Raw genomic sequence first — 16,373 nt, 5'->3', positions numbered from 1 at the left:
CAACTTTCTCAGCAAGCACAAATTCCGCGCCTTTATACCTGCTCACTTAGTAGAGAAGGTGGGTGTGATTAAATTTGTGCCTACAGACTTATCCAATGAAGACATCTATAAAAATATTAGTAGCGATGCTGAAATCATATCTATTAAGAGGTTTATGAAAAGAAATGCAGACAAGAAGTTAATGCCTATGAGCTCTGTGGCTATAACTTTTTCAACAACTACATTACCCCGTTATGTGTATCTCAACTTGTTTCGCTGCGAAGTACAGACATATATTTCACCTCTAATACAGTGCTTCAAATGTTTCAAATTTAATCATTCCGCTAAAGTATGTCGCAGTAAGCAAATGTGTTCATATTGTGCAGGAGATCACCATTACAAAGAGTGTGTGTCTGACATTTTAGTATGTATTAACTGTGGTGGGGGACATCTAGCTGTATCCCGGGACTGCCCCATAAAAAAGAAAAAAATTGAATTAAAACGGTCAGAAATTCCCAAAAACAGTACATTTGCATCAATAATAAGTAACGATAAAAACTTTCCACCTTTAAAAACTAAAGAAAAACCTATTGTAAATAACAATAGCAATTCATTTAACAAGAAAGATAATATTATAATGAACAAAGAACAGATTGCCAACAACGACATTATATTAAACGCTATTGTAAGATCACTAGTTACTTTAGCGAACTCATCTAATGATGATAATATAACAATTAATAAAATAAAGGAAATATTTTTAAAAAACCTAGTTTAGACAATGGCAAATTTTAGTTTTAACAATTTACAGACTAACTTAAAATCTTTTCTAACAATTGCTCAATTTAACATTCAAAGTGTGCGTAACAAAAAACCTTTATTGATTAACTTTCTTTCTGAGTATGATATTGATATCTGTATGTTAAATGAAACATGGCTGAGAGAAAACAGTCCCTTCAATATACCTGAATACAATATTGTTCTTCAAAATGGACCCAACGGTCATGGCGGTGTAGCAATTTTATTAAAAGACACATTTAAATATCAGGTGATTTGTACACCTTACCATGAATATTTACAAACAGCTGCAGTTGTTCTAAAAACCAAGAATGCTAATTTATCCTTGTTGTGTGCATATAGTCCTCCTAGAGGTGGACGGTTTCAATACAAAACTTTAAAAACCATTATCAATAAACTGCCAAAACCAGTATTCCTGGCTGGCGACTTGAATGCACATCATGTTGCATTTGGTTGTGCTTCATCAAATTCCAGAGGTAACGATGTATTCAATCTGTTAGATGAATGTAGTCTTTGCATTCTAAATTCCGGATCTCCAACCACCGTAGGTACAGTTCATCACAACCCATCTGCAATTGACATAATGTGTGTTAGTCCAAATGTTGCACCTTTATGTGAATGGACAGTGCATAGCGATCCTATGGGGAGTTATCATTTCCCTACAATCACACATATCCAAACATCCATAGAAAAGTATGTAATAGGTGAGCCATCAGAGCGCTTCATATATAGAAAGACCAACTGGTCAACATACCATTCTGCAAGTGAAAAGTCATTTCTTAATTTAAAATTTCAATCAGACAATCCCCTAGAAACTTATAATGAATTTTGTAACATATTGAATAGAATAAAATCAGAAAATATACCTAAAATTATAAACAAGGTTCCTTATAAACTAAAAAGTCCAGCTCCCTGGTGGGACAATGACTGTCTCACAGCTGTTAATAATTCCAGATTAGCTCTAAAAAACTACAGAGTCCACCCCTCAATAGACAATTACATCCAATACAAAAGAGTTGATGCAATTAAGAAAAAGCTACTAAATGAAAAAAAGAAGAGTGGTTGGAAATTATTATGTGAGAATTTTAATAGATACACTCCTGTTACTATTATTTGGAACTACATGCGGAAATTTAAAAGGATAGGACTAAAAAATAGACCTAAGAATGATGAATGGATCACCTCTTATTTAGATAAACTAGCTCCAATATCTCCACTGGAGAAGTATATAGACATGACTAAGTTAAATGAAGTTTTTAATTCACCTGGTAATATTGAAGGCTGTTTTTTGTCAAACCCTTTTAGTATTAATGAGTTTAAAATAGCTTTAAAATCTAGAAAAGATAGTACTCCTGGTCTCGATGACATCCCTTATAAATTAATTAGTAACTTACACCCTAATGCCCAAATGACTCTATTAAAGATATATAATTTATTATGGTCCTCACAAATGATTCCAGATTCATGGAAAACACAGTGTGTTATTCCAGTACTAAAACCTGATAAACCTGAAAATGATTACAATTCTTACAGACCAATATCACTATCATCCTGTGTAGGTAAACTATTTGAATGCATGCTCAAATTGAGATTAGAATTTTATAGTGAAAAATTTAAAATTTTACCTGAACAACAATTTGGTTTCCGTAGAGGTAAAAGTGCAGCAGAAAACTATATGTCTCTGGTTACAGATATTAAAAATTCTTTTCACAGCCATTCATACACAGCTTGCGCTTTCCTTGATATAAGTGGTGCATTTGATAATGTCAATCCCTCTTTACTTATACAGATTCTTAGTGATATTGGTGTCCCTGGCAAAGTCTGTAAATGGATATTTAATTTTTTATATGAACGGTTAATGTATGTCAAATATAACAATATCCTACATGGACCTAGATATGTTTATAAAGGCACAATGCAAGGTGCTATAATCTCTCCTTTATTATATGGCATTTACACTTCACAGATAAACAGATATTTAGTAGACCCCTCTGTCAAATGCCTGTTGTTTGCTGATGATATTGTTGTATATAGTGTAAATAAAGAAGTTAACAATGCCATTAGAAATTTGAATAATGGATTGTCTCAAATTCAATGTTTTTACAATAGCTTAAATTTAGATATAAGTGTAAATAAAAGTGGGGCAATGTTATTCAGTAAAAAGGTTGTCAACCTAAATGAGATATCACCTATATTATACAACAATAGTCCATTGTCTTGGTTGTTACATAAAAAATTCTTGGGTGTTTGGTTAGATACAAAACTGACATTTCAAACACACATTAATAACATAATTGGAAATGCCTGCAAAGGACTAAATATTCTGCGATCTCTGGCTGGGGTTCATTGGGGTTCTGACCCTAAGGTTTTGTCTCTGTTATATAAAAGCATTGTCAGGAGTCATTTTGATTATAGTTCATTAGCTTACATGAATGCAAATCTTAGATATCTACGAAAACTTGATGTAATTCAAAACAAGGCACTAAGAATTATTACAGGAGCAATGTGCTCAACTCCAATTAATGCCATGGAATCTGAAGCATGCATTATGCCGTTAAAATTTAGGCGTCTTCAGATCGCACAGAGATTTTGTCTGAAGCTATTGGCCACTGATAATGTTTTTGTTATTGACAGGATAATGCCTAAGGATCTGCCTATTGATTTTATGGGCAGTTCTAATATCAGTATGAGCAGTTTTGTGTCTGATCATTTACCAGAGATGCTTCAAATTTCTCTTAGCATCAAAAATACATTCAAAAATATATACTCATCTAACCTTTTGCCTATATATGAAATCAACAATTATACCACTGTAAATATGACTGTAGAAACAGATTCCCAAAAAATCGGGTCTAAAGTTGAATTTTTTGAATATATTAACAATTTACCTAACATAAATATTTATAAATTATATACAGATGGATCAAAATGTTCAGATAGAGTAGCTTCAGCATATTATGATCCACAACTGAAGAAATCTAGATGCTTCAAGCTAGATATTCACTGCAGTATTTTTACTGCTGAATGCTACGCTATCTATACAGCACTTTTGTATATTAATAATGTAAATAGTTCTGACTTTTTAATTTTAACTGATAGCAAAAGTTCATTGTTAGCACTAGAAAGTAATCCTTTTAGATTTAATATGAACTATATTATTTATAGAATAAAAGAAATATTGGCAAATTTAAATGAAAGAGGAAAGAATGTCCAATTTAAATGGGTACCTGCTCATTGTGGTATTTTTGGCAATGAAGCTGTAGACTGTGCAGTGCGAGGTGCATGTGATGAAGACCACACTAATGTAACAAAAGTACCGTTTACTGACTTCCAGCAGAAAATATCGGAAAATGTTAAAACGCTGTGGTATGAACACTGGAGGTCTATAAGCCAAGAAAAAGGGAAATGGTATACAAAGATACAGAATACCCCGCCACATGTACCTTGGTATAACAAATTTAAAGAAGCTAATTCCAGACAATTCATTACCACCATTAATAGATTGAGATTCGGTCATTGTAGAATTCCTGCTCATTTGTTTAAACTACGTTTAGCAACGGACAAAAACTGTCAATTTTGTGTCAATGAGGTCGCTGATCTGAAACATATTGTTATGAAATGTCATAAATATAGTATAAATAGATTAATTTTAGTGTCTGAGCTGGACGATGTTTCTAATGGTGACTCGCCTTTACAAACAGGCGTAAGGATGGACTTAGAAGAAATTTTATCAAACCCGTTGTACTTTAAACCAATTTATAGATATATCGTTAACACAATAGGAAATGTTTAAAAACAAACGAGTAATGTTAGAACTTCAATTTGATGCTGTTTTGTTTAATAACTACTTGTAAATTTTTACGTACTTCATGCGTGAAAATTAATTTAAGATAGGCTATAAGGTCTTGTAACCATTGGCCGTAAATAAATTAAAAAAAAAAAAAATAAAAATAAAAGGTATACAGCCGTTGTATAATACTTTAACCTCAGACCTCCAGGTGGGTGGGTGGTATTCACGTTCACGATATCTTTAGCACCAGCAAAAATGGCACGGTAGGTTTTAACAAAAAGTCTTCTAGCAGTGGCATTTCTCTATATTTAAATTTAATACAAAATCCACAACCAATTAAATTTTATTCGTATCACAATTCAAATTATTCAGAAAATTTCTTTCAACTTCTAACAAAAATCTAGCTTGGAGGTAGTTTGAAATACTCTTATGGACATATTCATTGCTAGTGTAAAAATAGTATGGTAGTGCATTAGTGATTTTTAAAACACTTTCAACCGTTTTAGGAATTCGACAAATAGCGATTCTGGTAACAATTAAATAAAAGACACTTAATACGAATTCTAAAAATAATTATCATACGTGCAGGTACATTATTTTTTAATTATGTGATGTAAGTGTTTTACATATGTCGAGTCGACTATTATCAAAGCCGGCAATCTGACTTTTGGATAATAATTGGTAAATCAGAAAAACGAATTATTGACTTTGTATTCCATTGGCAGTCACAAAACTCTTCGGAACGACATCTTATATAAATAACAGGTTAACTATTAACCTTTATTTAATGCAGGTTTTGAACCGTATTCTTTGAAGGAGACGATTATATTCAAATCAATCTGTATTGACATATCAATAACATTTTTTTGTCCAAATGCACAGATTGCCACCTTTGATAATAGACGACTCATGTACAAACTTAGTTTAAGTCGAGCGTAATTGTATACCTATGCCGATTTGTTATTACCTTCCACATATTACACTGGACGCTTTATTATGATGATTGCGTCAGTGTTACCAGTTGTTAGCACTCAAGTGCCCACAAGGAACATACGGAACTTATTGAATTATGTTATAAATTCCTAGTTTTTTAATAATGATTACAAATTTATGACAACAGTATTCAGGGGGTTGTATGTTAAGCGATTGAACATCACTTTTCATTAAGTCGGACACTTTCTTGTGAGGCATAGATATGCGATTTACGCCCGGGTACATTTTGAACTTAACTATACTATTATTATGTAAGAGGCGGCAACAGGGTTGAGGTAAAGCTTGGCTTGGTTTATTTAGACTGTAAATATACAGCTCCTTACTTTTTATTTACTTTTTATATATAAGGCCTTAGAAACTAATATTCAGAATGATTTAAAACAATATTACTTTGACTTTGAGTCTTAAATATGACAGCAGCATGAATTTAAAACATGGATATATACTTGAACCGCGAATCCGTCTGCTTAGTGACATTAAAAAATATTCAACAATAACACGATTTTTTATTATTCTTAATGCTTATTCACTTATTCATCAAATACTATGAAATATAATAATCAAGACAGCTTCCGATTCCAATGCAGACTATTTTAATAATAAAATTAGTCGCGTTTTATGAATGATATAACACTATGACAATAATACGCTTTTACGGGTTTTTTTCGAAAACTTGAAAATAAGCCGTAAAAGGGATTTGACATGTAAAAATGTAATATTAATAAAACAAACCAGGCATGACCGATTTTTCCATGTTCATCAACTTCAATTTTTTTTTTCACATACTATTTAAACACATTCGATTACTATCGGTGATTTTCATGAAATGTTCGAATCCGAATTACCAAATACTTTATATTTACCGAATCTATCCAAAACATCACGTTATATAATGAATATATATATATAAATAATGAAAATTAAGTATTTAAAAAACGATTGTTGAATTGTAGATGCTCAGGTAACCTGTTATACATTTTCATCAGAAACCTACTTTTTTCTTAAAAAATCGGTTGTCTGTAAAGTCGGTTTCCTGACGATATTTGAACGTGACAACGTCATAAGAAAATATGCCTCAGAGCGAGGTAACGCCGCATGAGTCATGTTTTTTCGTGCGTGCAGCCGGCTCCATCGAATTATAAGACGTTGTCACGTCAAAAAAATTAAAAGCTATTTTTTCTTTACAACAAATCGAGGTGCTTTTCCTTTACCTTTTGTTGGTTGGGACGCACTGAGTTTTTCGAAACCATATTTATCTTTGACCCTTTCTCGTATGAGCAAACCTCTGATTAACTTCTTCCAATTTCCATAGACTCTGGCTTCGGTTTTTTCGCGTTCACGTTTTTCCTGTTCTTCTTGTTCCTGAAATAAAAATCATGTTATATTTCTCATAGATTCATGGTGGCACAATAAAGCAGCGTAATTATTGTTGTGCACGGCTTGGTGTTGTCAATCTCCATTTGAAAGCTGATAAGTTTTTTTTTTATTGCCCCTTGTAGGCAAACGAACATACGGCCCACCTGATGGTGAGTGGTTACCGTGGCCTATGGACTTCAGCAATGCCAGGGGCAGAGCCAAGCCGCTGCCTACCGCTTCATATTCTCCAATTATTTAGTGAACAAGCGTTCCGTTTTGTAGTATAGGATATTTGAGCGTAGCTTAACAACTGAACAATTTTCACATACCTGGACCCAGGCTTCTGTGAGCACTCCCTCAAACTCTTTACAAACAACAAAGCCGTCGTAAACAGGATGACACCAGCCACCGTCGTAGTCGAAGCCGGTCATCGCTGGTGCACAGTCTATGTTCAATTTTCTTGCCACTCTATTTAAACCAGGTACTAAAAATTAAAAGTAAATTCATATCAACAAATATCTTGAACGTCTTGACTATGTGATATACTATAATATGTAAAGGTGATTTTAATTGAATCGATTGAAAATAAAATAAATTGTCTTATACAAAAAGAGTATACATTTATGTTATCCATAGCCTTTATTTAAAGATAAAATAAATTGTCTTATACAAAGAGTATAAAAAAATTATGTTATCCATAACCTATATTTAAAGATAAAACTGTAAAATGAAATTTTTTGTTTTTTTCCACAACCATTCTCTCTTTTAACAATGTTAACAAAATAAAACGTAGTGCATTTACGCGAATTTAAATCTTGAGGCGTCTGTAACTATGGTCAAATTTTGATCATCGGGTGAATTATTAAGTGGCTTAGAATGGGCAAAATACTAACATTATAGATACTCGGACCGGTGGGTCTCATGAACCAAGACTATTACATCACTCGTGATTCTTAAGAATACTTAACGTAAGACAGACCGAAAAAATAGATTCTACTATGGTTTTTGGTACTACTATATGCAATTTGATACACATTATCATCAGCTGACACACTGAGTCAACAAACTCGTGTGATGTGGGGTGAGGGCGTTTATCTGCTGCCTCCAATTTAGATTACAAAGCTTTAGAGCTTCAGAACCTATGTTAATTATGTTATGTTTAACTTAGAAAATTGATATTATAGTAATCATTTTTAGCTGGGTAAACATCACCCAGCCCCTTCTATACAGATAGATGAAAGAATATTATCTCTTGATATGAAGTATTCGATCCGTTTTATAATTTACAGAATCCTGAGTAATATTCTTACTAACATTTAATTCGCACTGTTCCTTTAGGTAACATGCATTCCTTGAACAGTTCTACATTTCCATAAGCATTCCGAGGCACTATTCCATTTTCAGCTACAGGTGGTTCATAGTCTTGAACCTGCCATGGTCCATACAATTCCAGAACTTTATCTCTGATTAATGTATTTGATAACTGAAAAGAGAATCGTGGGTATAATTTATTCACATTTAATTTGTAATTTTCTTTTGGGGTTGCATACAGCATATGTACTGCTGCCTATCTTGAGACTTGCGGGCCTTTGGAAAATTTTTAAATATCTGTGAGAGTATCATATAACAGAGGTTTTTTTTTTGATCAGATGGGTGGACGAGCTCGCAACCCACCTGGTGTTAAGTGGTTACTGGAGCCCATAGATATCAACAACGTAAATGCGCCACCCACCTTGAGATATAAGTTCTAAGGTCTCAGTATATTTACAACGGCTGCCTCACCCTTCAAACCGAAACGCATTACTGCTTCACGTCAGAAACAAGCGGGGCGGTGGTACCTACCCGTGCGGACTCACAAGAGGTCTTACCACCAGTAATTACGCAAATTATAATTTTGCGGGTTTGATTTTTATTACACGATGCTATTCCTTCACTGTGGAAGTTAATCGAGAACATTTGTTAAGTACGTATTTCATTAGAAAAATTGGTACCCGCCTACGGGATTCGAACACCGTTGCATCTCAAAATACCAATGCACCGGACGTCTTATCTTTTGGGCCACGACGACTACAAGGGTAATATTGTTGTTTTACTGATAAAGAATATTGGTGAAGACACTGCATGTACCCAAATAAAGAATTAGTAAACAAATGGTATAGTAAGCGACACGTAAGTTGGCAAGGTTTTGGTGTAGTGGGGGTAATGTCGCGCATAATGCACATTGCAACAAAAAAATGGTCACTTTTATTGCCCGCATATAATTTAATTTAATTTTATTAAATTTTTTATTTGCCATAATTTATTTTTAAGCCTGTGTGTTTAGAAGAAAGTTAAAGAAAAGAGAGGAATTCGTGAAGCGTATTAGGTGTTATAAATAAAATACAATTAAAAGTTAAAAAGTTTATTTAAAAAAATATACTTAATATTAAAAATTATGTGTCGCCGTCGTCACTATCATTTTCTAATAGTGCTACCCCTTGGATTAAATTTATGGTAGCACCTGAGCTGGTGGAAGGAGTTGGCTCCTCATCGTCGACGTAACGAAGAGTCGCTGTCGTCACTGGCGTAAATAATAAAACGCTCAGTGACTGAATCGACTATATGGTCATTGGTATTCGGTCCTGGCATTGCAAACAAACTTAAAACAATAACACTCGTAACAAAAACTAAATTTAAAACAATAATAACAACTCGTAACAAAAACTCAATATAAACAAAGGGTTCCTACAACTTTAGTAGGCGCATGTGTAACCGGGAGCGAACGGAACGTGGACGCGGTGCGGGAGGGGAAGGTCGACTGACTCACCAATCGCGCGCTCGGAACGGTGCTACGTCTTTCCCCGCATTGACAACCAAAGAGACCTAAAAAACGACTTCTGCGCATCTAGCGACTCTTGCTAAGTTACGTGCCGGGGACTATAGTTATGAAGAAAACATATTTTAACTGGATTAATTTGAAACTTACCTTATCCCATTTCGGCCGCGCTTTCACAATTTTGTAAGGTTTTTCACCAAGTTTGACAACTTTGGCCTCTTTAAGCCACAGATCTCGTGATCTACATACGTACACGCAGTCCCTGGAGTATACCGCTTCGCCGCGTACGAATCCTAATGTTGCCGCGTCTGATGGATACATAGCTTCGAACTTCAATAAGTGTCTTTTTAGAGCATACAGAGGATGATTCTTGTACCTATAAACACGACATATACACGACTGAGAGGTATTACATAATTTGTATTGAAATTGTTATTAATTACATGTTAGATAGTAATTTTTATTTACACTTCATGTTTCCACAAATTACTTTTTTTTTCCTACCTAAGCTGATAGCCTTGAGAGGCTATTCAGCGTAACCTTAACAAGTAGTTGAGCTCACGGGGCTCAAATCTGACGACGTTTCTAACACGAACCCTAGTATGAGCCGTGCTTCGCAGAATCTACCACCGGATCGGACACGCGACCCACTGAGAAGATCCGGCGAAAAACTCAGTGGGCTGTGGCTGTGGGTTAATTCACTCGCCGAGCCCTTCGTCACAAGCGACGGGTTCGACGAGAACGATGACCGGTGCTTGAGTTACTTAAAAGCACGTGTGGGCTAAATTACATTTAATGGATACTATACTAATATGTAGGCATGGTATGTAATTGTAAATTTCTTACTCGGCAATACTTTTCGGCAAAGGTGCTTCAAGTTGCATCTTATTTATATATTCATCTTCTTCTTTGTCCCGTGCAGTCTTAGGTCCAACCCACGGGCTTAGAGCTTTTTCCCACCAATCCAGTTCGGCTCGTAATTTTCGCGTCACCGTATTATAGTGAGGCACGTATTTTCTAGTCAAGTCTTTCAAATAATTGTTGTTGTCCCAGCCAACAATATAGCACACCGGGTGCGTAGCACGAGTCTAGGAATTAAATGCAATCATTTTACTGTTGTAGTTTTTAAATTATGTAATTCCATACTAGACTTTTAACAACACAACATAGGTACTAGTATTTATTAAGCTGAAAATCAATATTCCCTTGCTTTACCAAAATATAAATTTCTGCCGAAGTCAAATCATTTTACAATGACAATGGCATTAACGCTCTGTTTGTTATTACCAGCATGTAAATAAAGTAAAAACCATGCATATGTACTCTCATAACGTGCCCTTTCAGATTGTTGAGAATGAACTACTTAATTAAATTTTTAAACTAGCCGTTGCTTTTATTTTCATTTTGTATACTTTTACAATAACTGAATTAAAAGAAAAGAAAAAACGATGTATGCATAGCCTAACCAAGATATTTATAGCATATAGAGTCAATACATTTTTTTTGCTCTTAATATTTTATGCAAACGAACAAAGCAAGGGAGTTGGCTTAAATGTAACACTTACATAAATTGTATCTGTGTCATGTATTTTTCCACTAACAACATCAACACATATCCATTGTTCAAGTTCTTCAGCAAAAATCTCACACCAAATGTCGATTTTGTTTTTAGGTTTTTCATCATCTGAGGAAAGTACACGACGATCTATTTTCTTACTTGTACTGGGTCGAGGACTAATTTTAGGTGGTTTGAAATCATCATCACTTTCTGGTATATTTTTGCGAACTTCCTCTTCTGGTAATAGGTCACTGTCACTATCTGATTCTTCTTTTATTTTTTTTGCTAAAAATGTATTTTTCATTTTGTTAATAAATGGACGAAATAACGATTAAAAGAAATAAAAAATAAAACTGACCTTTTGATCTCAACTTATTTGAGTCACTCTTAGCTTCTTTTATTCTGCTTTTTATTATTGTCACAAGGTCCTCAGTGACATCATTTTTAGATTTATCACTTATTTTCTTTAGATCTCTATGACTTACTCTTTGCTCAGGTTTGACCTGAACATTGTTTGACCTTGTATGTCTGGTTACTTTAGATCGTTTACTTTCTATTTCTGTATCACAAAAGTATTTGCTTTTTTCTACTTCATTAATTGCACTTTTCGTCCTTGCTTTAGTGACCTTCTCCTTAACATCCAAACTGTTATTTTTATTCGTTTTATTAGATTCAAAGGTGTGCGATCTTTTCCTACAAGTCCTGCTTTTCTTTTCGTCAACAGTAGCTGTGTTAGTTTGAAAATATTTGCTGGAAACTGACTTTTTGTTTTCATCAGACACAAGGGGAATATCTTTTATTGCTTTTCTTTTGGCTGGTTTTGCATTCGCTAGAGTCTTTTTTGTAATTTCTAATTCAAGTTTAGGTACAATTTTGCAGCTTTGTGGTTTTGAAGAAGCATTTTCTTTTGGTGTTTTGTCTTTTTCTTTACCATCTGATTTGTCACTGATGATTGATTTAATTGCTCGATTTGGTAACAGCTTTGTAGATCTTTTCATTGCAATATTATCATTATTTTCATCAATCAAAACGTTTGTAGGGTTTCCATGTTTACTGTTTACACCTTTTAATGATCTATTAGTCTGCTTTCTATCACCTCGGGAAGGATTTTGTGTAGACTGTTCAGGGTCTTTTTTTAATCGTTTTTGAGGTAAATCATCTTCAGTTTCTTCTTTATTTTTAAGAGAATTGACATTACCAGCTCTTGCAGATCTCGTACTTCTGGTTTTGACGCCAAGGATGTCATCATTACCATCAACTTGCATTATGTTTTGAAATATATTTTCATCATCGTCATTTCCATCCACTTGCGGAATTTTCGGTTTTGATGGTTTTTTAGAATTAGATTTTTTTTCGCTATCTTCTTTGTGTTTCTGTTGTTTTTCTTCAACAACTTCCGATTTGGATTTTTCATTTTTATTGTCTTTTGCTTTTGTTGAAAGTGAATATAATTCGAATGTCGATGGTTTTAGAGGCAGTGTAACAAAATTCATCATGATACGGCACTGTAGGCCGAGAGCTCGCAATAAAGCAACAAATACAAAAACAAAAAACTTCTTTGTTGTTACAGTTCTTCTGTTGATTTGTTCTAGTACAAGTGTTTTTAGTGGAGGGGCTTTAGGTTTGAATTTATCTTCATTTTTATCTTGTTTTAAGTTCAACTTCTCACGAAACCATTTTGTGATTTGTTCTATATACTTCATATCAACTCTGTCCTTAGGATAACATTCTTTTGATGGTACCAAAGAAAGGGCTACAGCCATAACATCTTGATCGTTTATAACGCGACTGACATAATTACCGTAACCTAACCAGCAGAGTACATGAACTTTATGCATATAAATCTGATTTTCTTTTCTTGTTCTATTAATTTTTCTTTTCATCATCATCTCCACATCAATGGCTTTCTTTTTCTTACAGCCAGCCTCAGGAAATTTCACAATAAGTTGTATACCTTGTTGTGAGGCAGTTTTCACTTCTGAAATTTGATAATAATTATAAGAATAATTCCAAACCAAAACAAATTGAAATGTTCTATTGAATTGTTGAAACATGTAATACGAAAATTATTGTTTTTGGAATGAAATAAATATGTATCTGTTAAATTTTATTTGTATTGAGATTCTCTTATTGTCTTAATACCTGTGACCTCTTCCCAGTCTTCAATTTCAGAATCACTCTCATCTTTGACTCTTCTCGGTTTAGTTTTCTTTTTTACAGTATCTTCTGTAGGTGGAGCAGCCTCTTCGCCAAGTGCTAAAAGATCTTTTACATCAGATATTTTTTCTTCCTTAATATCTTTGTAGTTTTGTATTGATTCTTTCACCTCTTCTATTTTATTTTTGTGTTGTTCAAGCTCCATGAAGGCCTTCTTTGCTATTTCCTCACTCTGATCAACATTTTGTGACCAAACCTGAAAAACGGAAAACAGGAGGGCATAATTTTTTAATATTGCTGAAAATTTATTTGGCGTTTGCAAAACTTATCCATTTGCTGTTTAGTGTAATTTTATGCAACATTTAATGTATTTTATTCGCTTCTAAATGACTTGAGCTCTTGTATTATGATAGAACCTACTTTAAAAAATCCACTGCAACTTATTTCAATTCTATCTGACAAACAATGCACAGACATACAGAATATGAACAAAAATCACTTATTCAAGCATAATTCTGTCTCGCCGGTTCTGGTGCAACAGGGTATCTTGGAAAACCAGCGGCTCCGCTTGGTAGTCTTGATGGGCCGCTGTACCAAGAGGGCCGAGACTGAGTCGTCAATTCGTCTCACTGACTCGATGATAATCAGTGTTCGCTGCAATAAATCCACTACTTCTTCAAGGTTCTGTCTTGTGTGGGGATCGAACTCTTAGGTCCCGGACCAAAAGGATTAATCGTACCTCATCATCTGCTTACATTTAATTAAGGTAAACACACAAGCACAGAAATAACACATTCCTACTAGTGGCCTTGGACAACACTATTTGTGTCTATTTTCCTATTTTCATATCATTTTCCTATCCAGTACCAACTGGCACTGCAAATCTTGTTTGTAGTTTCCAAGTTTAAAAATAAGAAGCTGTTCACTTTTCTGTATTGTATTCTAGTGATTGGACTGTGGTTTAAAACCTTTACAGATGTCTTTTTTATATCGACATATTTGATATGGTATAATATATGGTATAAACCTTATACATGTTCAGTATTGTTGCAATGAAAAAGGAAAATATTCTGTAATAAAGACAGCTCTGCAAAATATACAGTGAATTCAAGTTATGGGGAACATAATAGTGGGAATCTAATATATTGTGATCTCATTTATAGTCATCTCCTTCCATAAAATGAGGGAAATGGTTGGTAGAGGATTACTCTCTTAACTGTGCTTCATATATTCCTATGACCTAAGACAGTTGGAAACCTGAAGAGATTTGGACAAGCTGCTTTACCCTCATACACAAGAAAGCATTTTAAGTTGATAAGTTGCCGGCTCTATCAGAAATCTACAAGCACTTTTAAGTGGTGTGATGTTTTTAAATACTTAAAGGAGTGAAACAAGCTCCATTTATTAGGACATAATTACCCTGTGAGACATGAAATAAAAATATGTAGAGTGCAAGTCTTCAGCACCAAAATAAAGCAGTCACTAACTCATGGGTTTTTTCATTATTTGTTGTCTTTATAAAAAGTTAACTAAAATATGTCTTACATCTTTGTAATTCATTTGAGAGCCTTCATCACTGTCAGTGGTTTGTTCTCTGACATCAGCTATTGGAGGTGTGAATTTTTTCACAGCTACCTTTGGAGTTTCTTCATCATTACTATCTGAAATCGTAGTATTTTATTAGGTTAGCTTAAAATGTATTTTTTTAAAGATTTTTTCACACAATAACCTTTTTTCATTAATTGGCTACTTTTGCATTGTGGCTTGTTATTGTTGCAAAAATAATGTAATATGTGTCAAAAACTAATATCCACCGTTTTAGTCACATCCTTGATTTAGTGCACTGTAGATTTTATTACATACTCAGTTATACTTTATTTAAAAAATTTAAAGGTCCCATGTCGGAATTAAGTAGATTAATCGGAAAAAAGTTTAAAATATTTTCTTATGAATACTGAATACTTTTTTAAATAAAGGTAGAGGTTTAAAGTATAGAAAGAGAACAATCGAGATTTAGTTACTGACCACTTTCAGATAAATTGAGTATGGGTGGAAGAAGTTTATCTTCATCTGTAAGGTCTTTAACTGTGAAGATCGTTGGAGATGTATTTTCCATTTCGAGAGATTGTTTATTTATTTTGCTAATTAATCTTTTGGCGAACGGTTTCTTCGATGGTTTAGGTTTCGTGGCGTTCTTTTTGGTTTTTGTGACAAATTCATCTTCAGACGTTTCTGGTAATTCCTCAGCTTCATCTTCAGAGCTTGGCACATCAGAAATGTGCGCTTCTGACCCTGAGTCACTAAAATCACCGGTTTCTTCATCACTATCTTCATGTTTGTACACTGTTTTTATAACCTTCTTTCTTGTTACCGGCATGTTCTCATGTTACAATATATTATTGTTTTAATTTAATCCACCTGAAGCAGAGCTTTTGAATTGTTCAAAGTTCGCTAATTTAAATTGCAAGCACAAGAGTATTCGATGAAAGTGTCATTCAATTTGTTGAATGTTGACATTTGTCTAAATCAGCTATCTGCCCACTGAAGTAGGAAACCCGAAAAAAGCGCGGGAAACTTCGTTTATGGTAGACGTATTTTTCACGGTGGTGAAAATTTAATTTAATTTTATAGTTAAAACGCGGAGGATAAGCTGGTAGTGTAAGTTTTTGTAATATATGTAATCTTTGTATCATATTTGTGTATAGTGTCATCGTATAGTTGGTAAGTTTTTGTAATTTTTGTAAATATTGTATGAACGAGCCCCCCGATCTCGATCGGGGGGATGATGGCTATGTTGGCCTGAATCTCCCCGTGGGATCATATGTAACTGTTGTTTCACAAGATGAATTTGATAAAATGGATACGGATTGTTCGTTATCATCTCAGACAGGTGAAGGAAGTCGTAAACGAACACGTTATCTACGCCT

General features: G+C 34.0%; 1 protein-coding gene across 1 annotated transcript; it reads right to left on the bottom strand.

The window, feature by feature from the left end:
- Nucleotides 1-5,200: 5,200 nt before the first annotated feature.
- On the bottom strand, nt 5,201-15,875 carry Rad4 (nucleotide excision repair protein; the record flags this gene model as incomplete). The annotated part of the gene is given in 12 exon segments (NM_001190211.1): nt 5,201-5,481; nt 6,724-6,728; nt 6,731-6,922; nt 7,246-7,400; nt 8,231-8,399; nt 9,882-10,107; nt 10,578-10,819; nt 11,297-11,574; nt 11,648-12,662; nt 13,562-13,702; nt 14,992-15,107; nt 15,472-15,875. Coding segments are annotated over 10 exon segments (2,886 nt in total). The 5' UTR covers nt 15,824-15,875.
- Between the last annotated feature and the right edge of the window lie 498 nt (nt 15,876-16,373).

The sequence above is a fragment of the Bombyx mori genome, chromosome 13, assembly GCF_030269925.1.
Source record: "Bombyx mori chromosome 13, ASM3026992v2".
NCBI lineage: Eukaryota > Metazoa > Arthropoda > Insecta > Lepidoptera > Bombycidae > Bombyx > Bombyx mori.
This window is presented reverse-complemented; position numbering and strand designations above follow the sequence as displayed.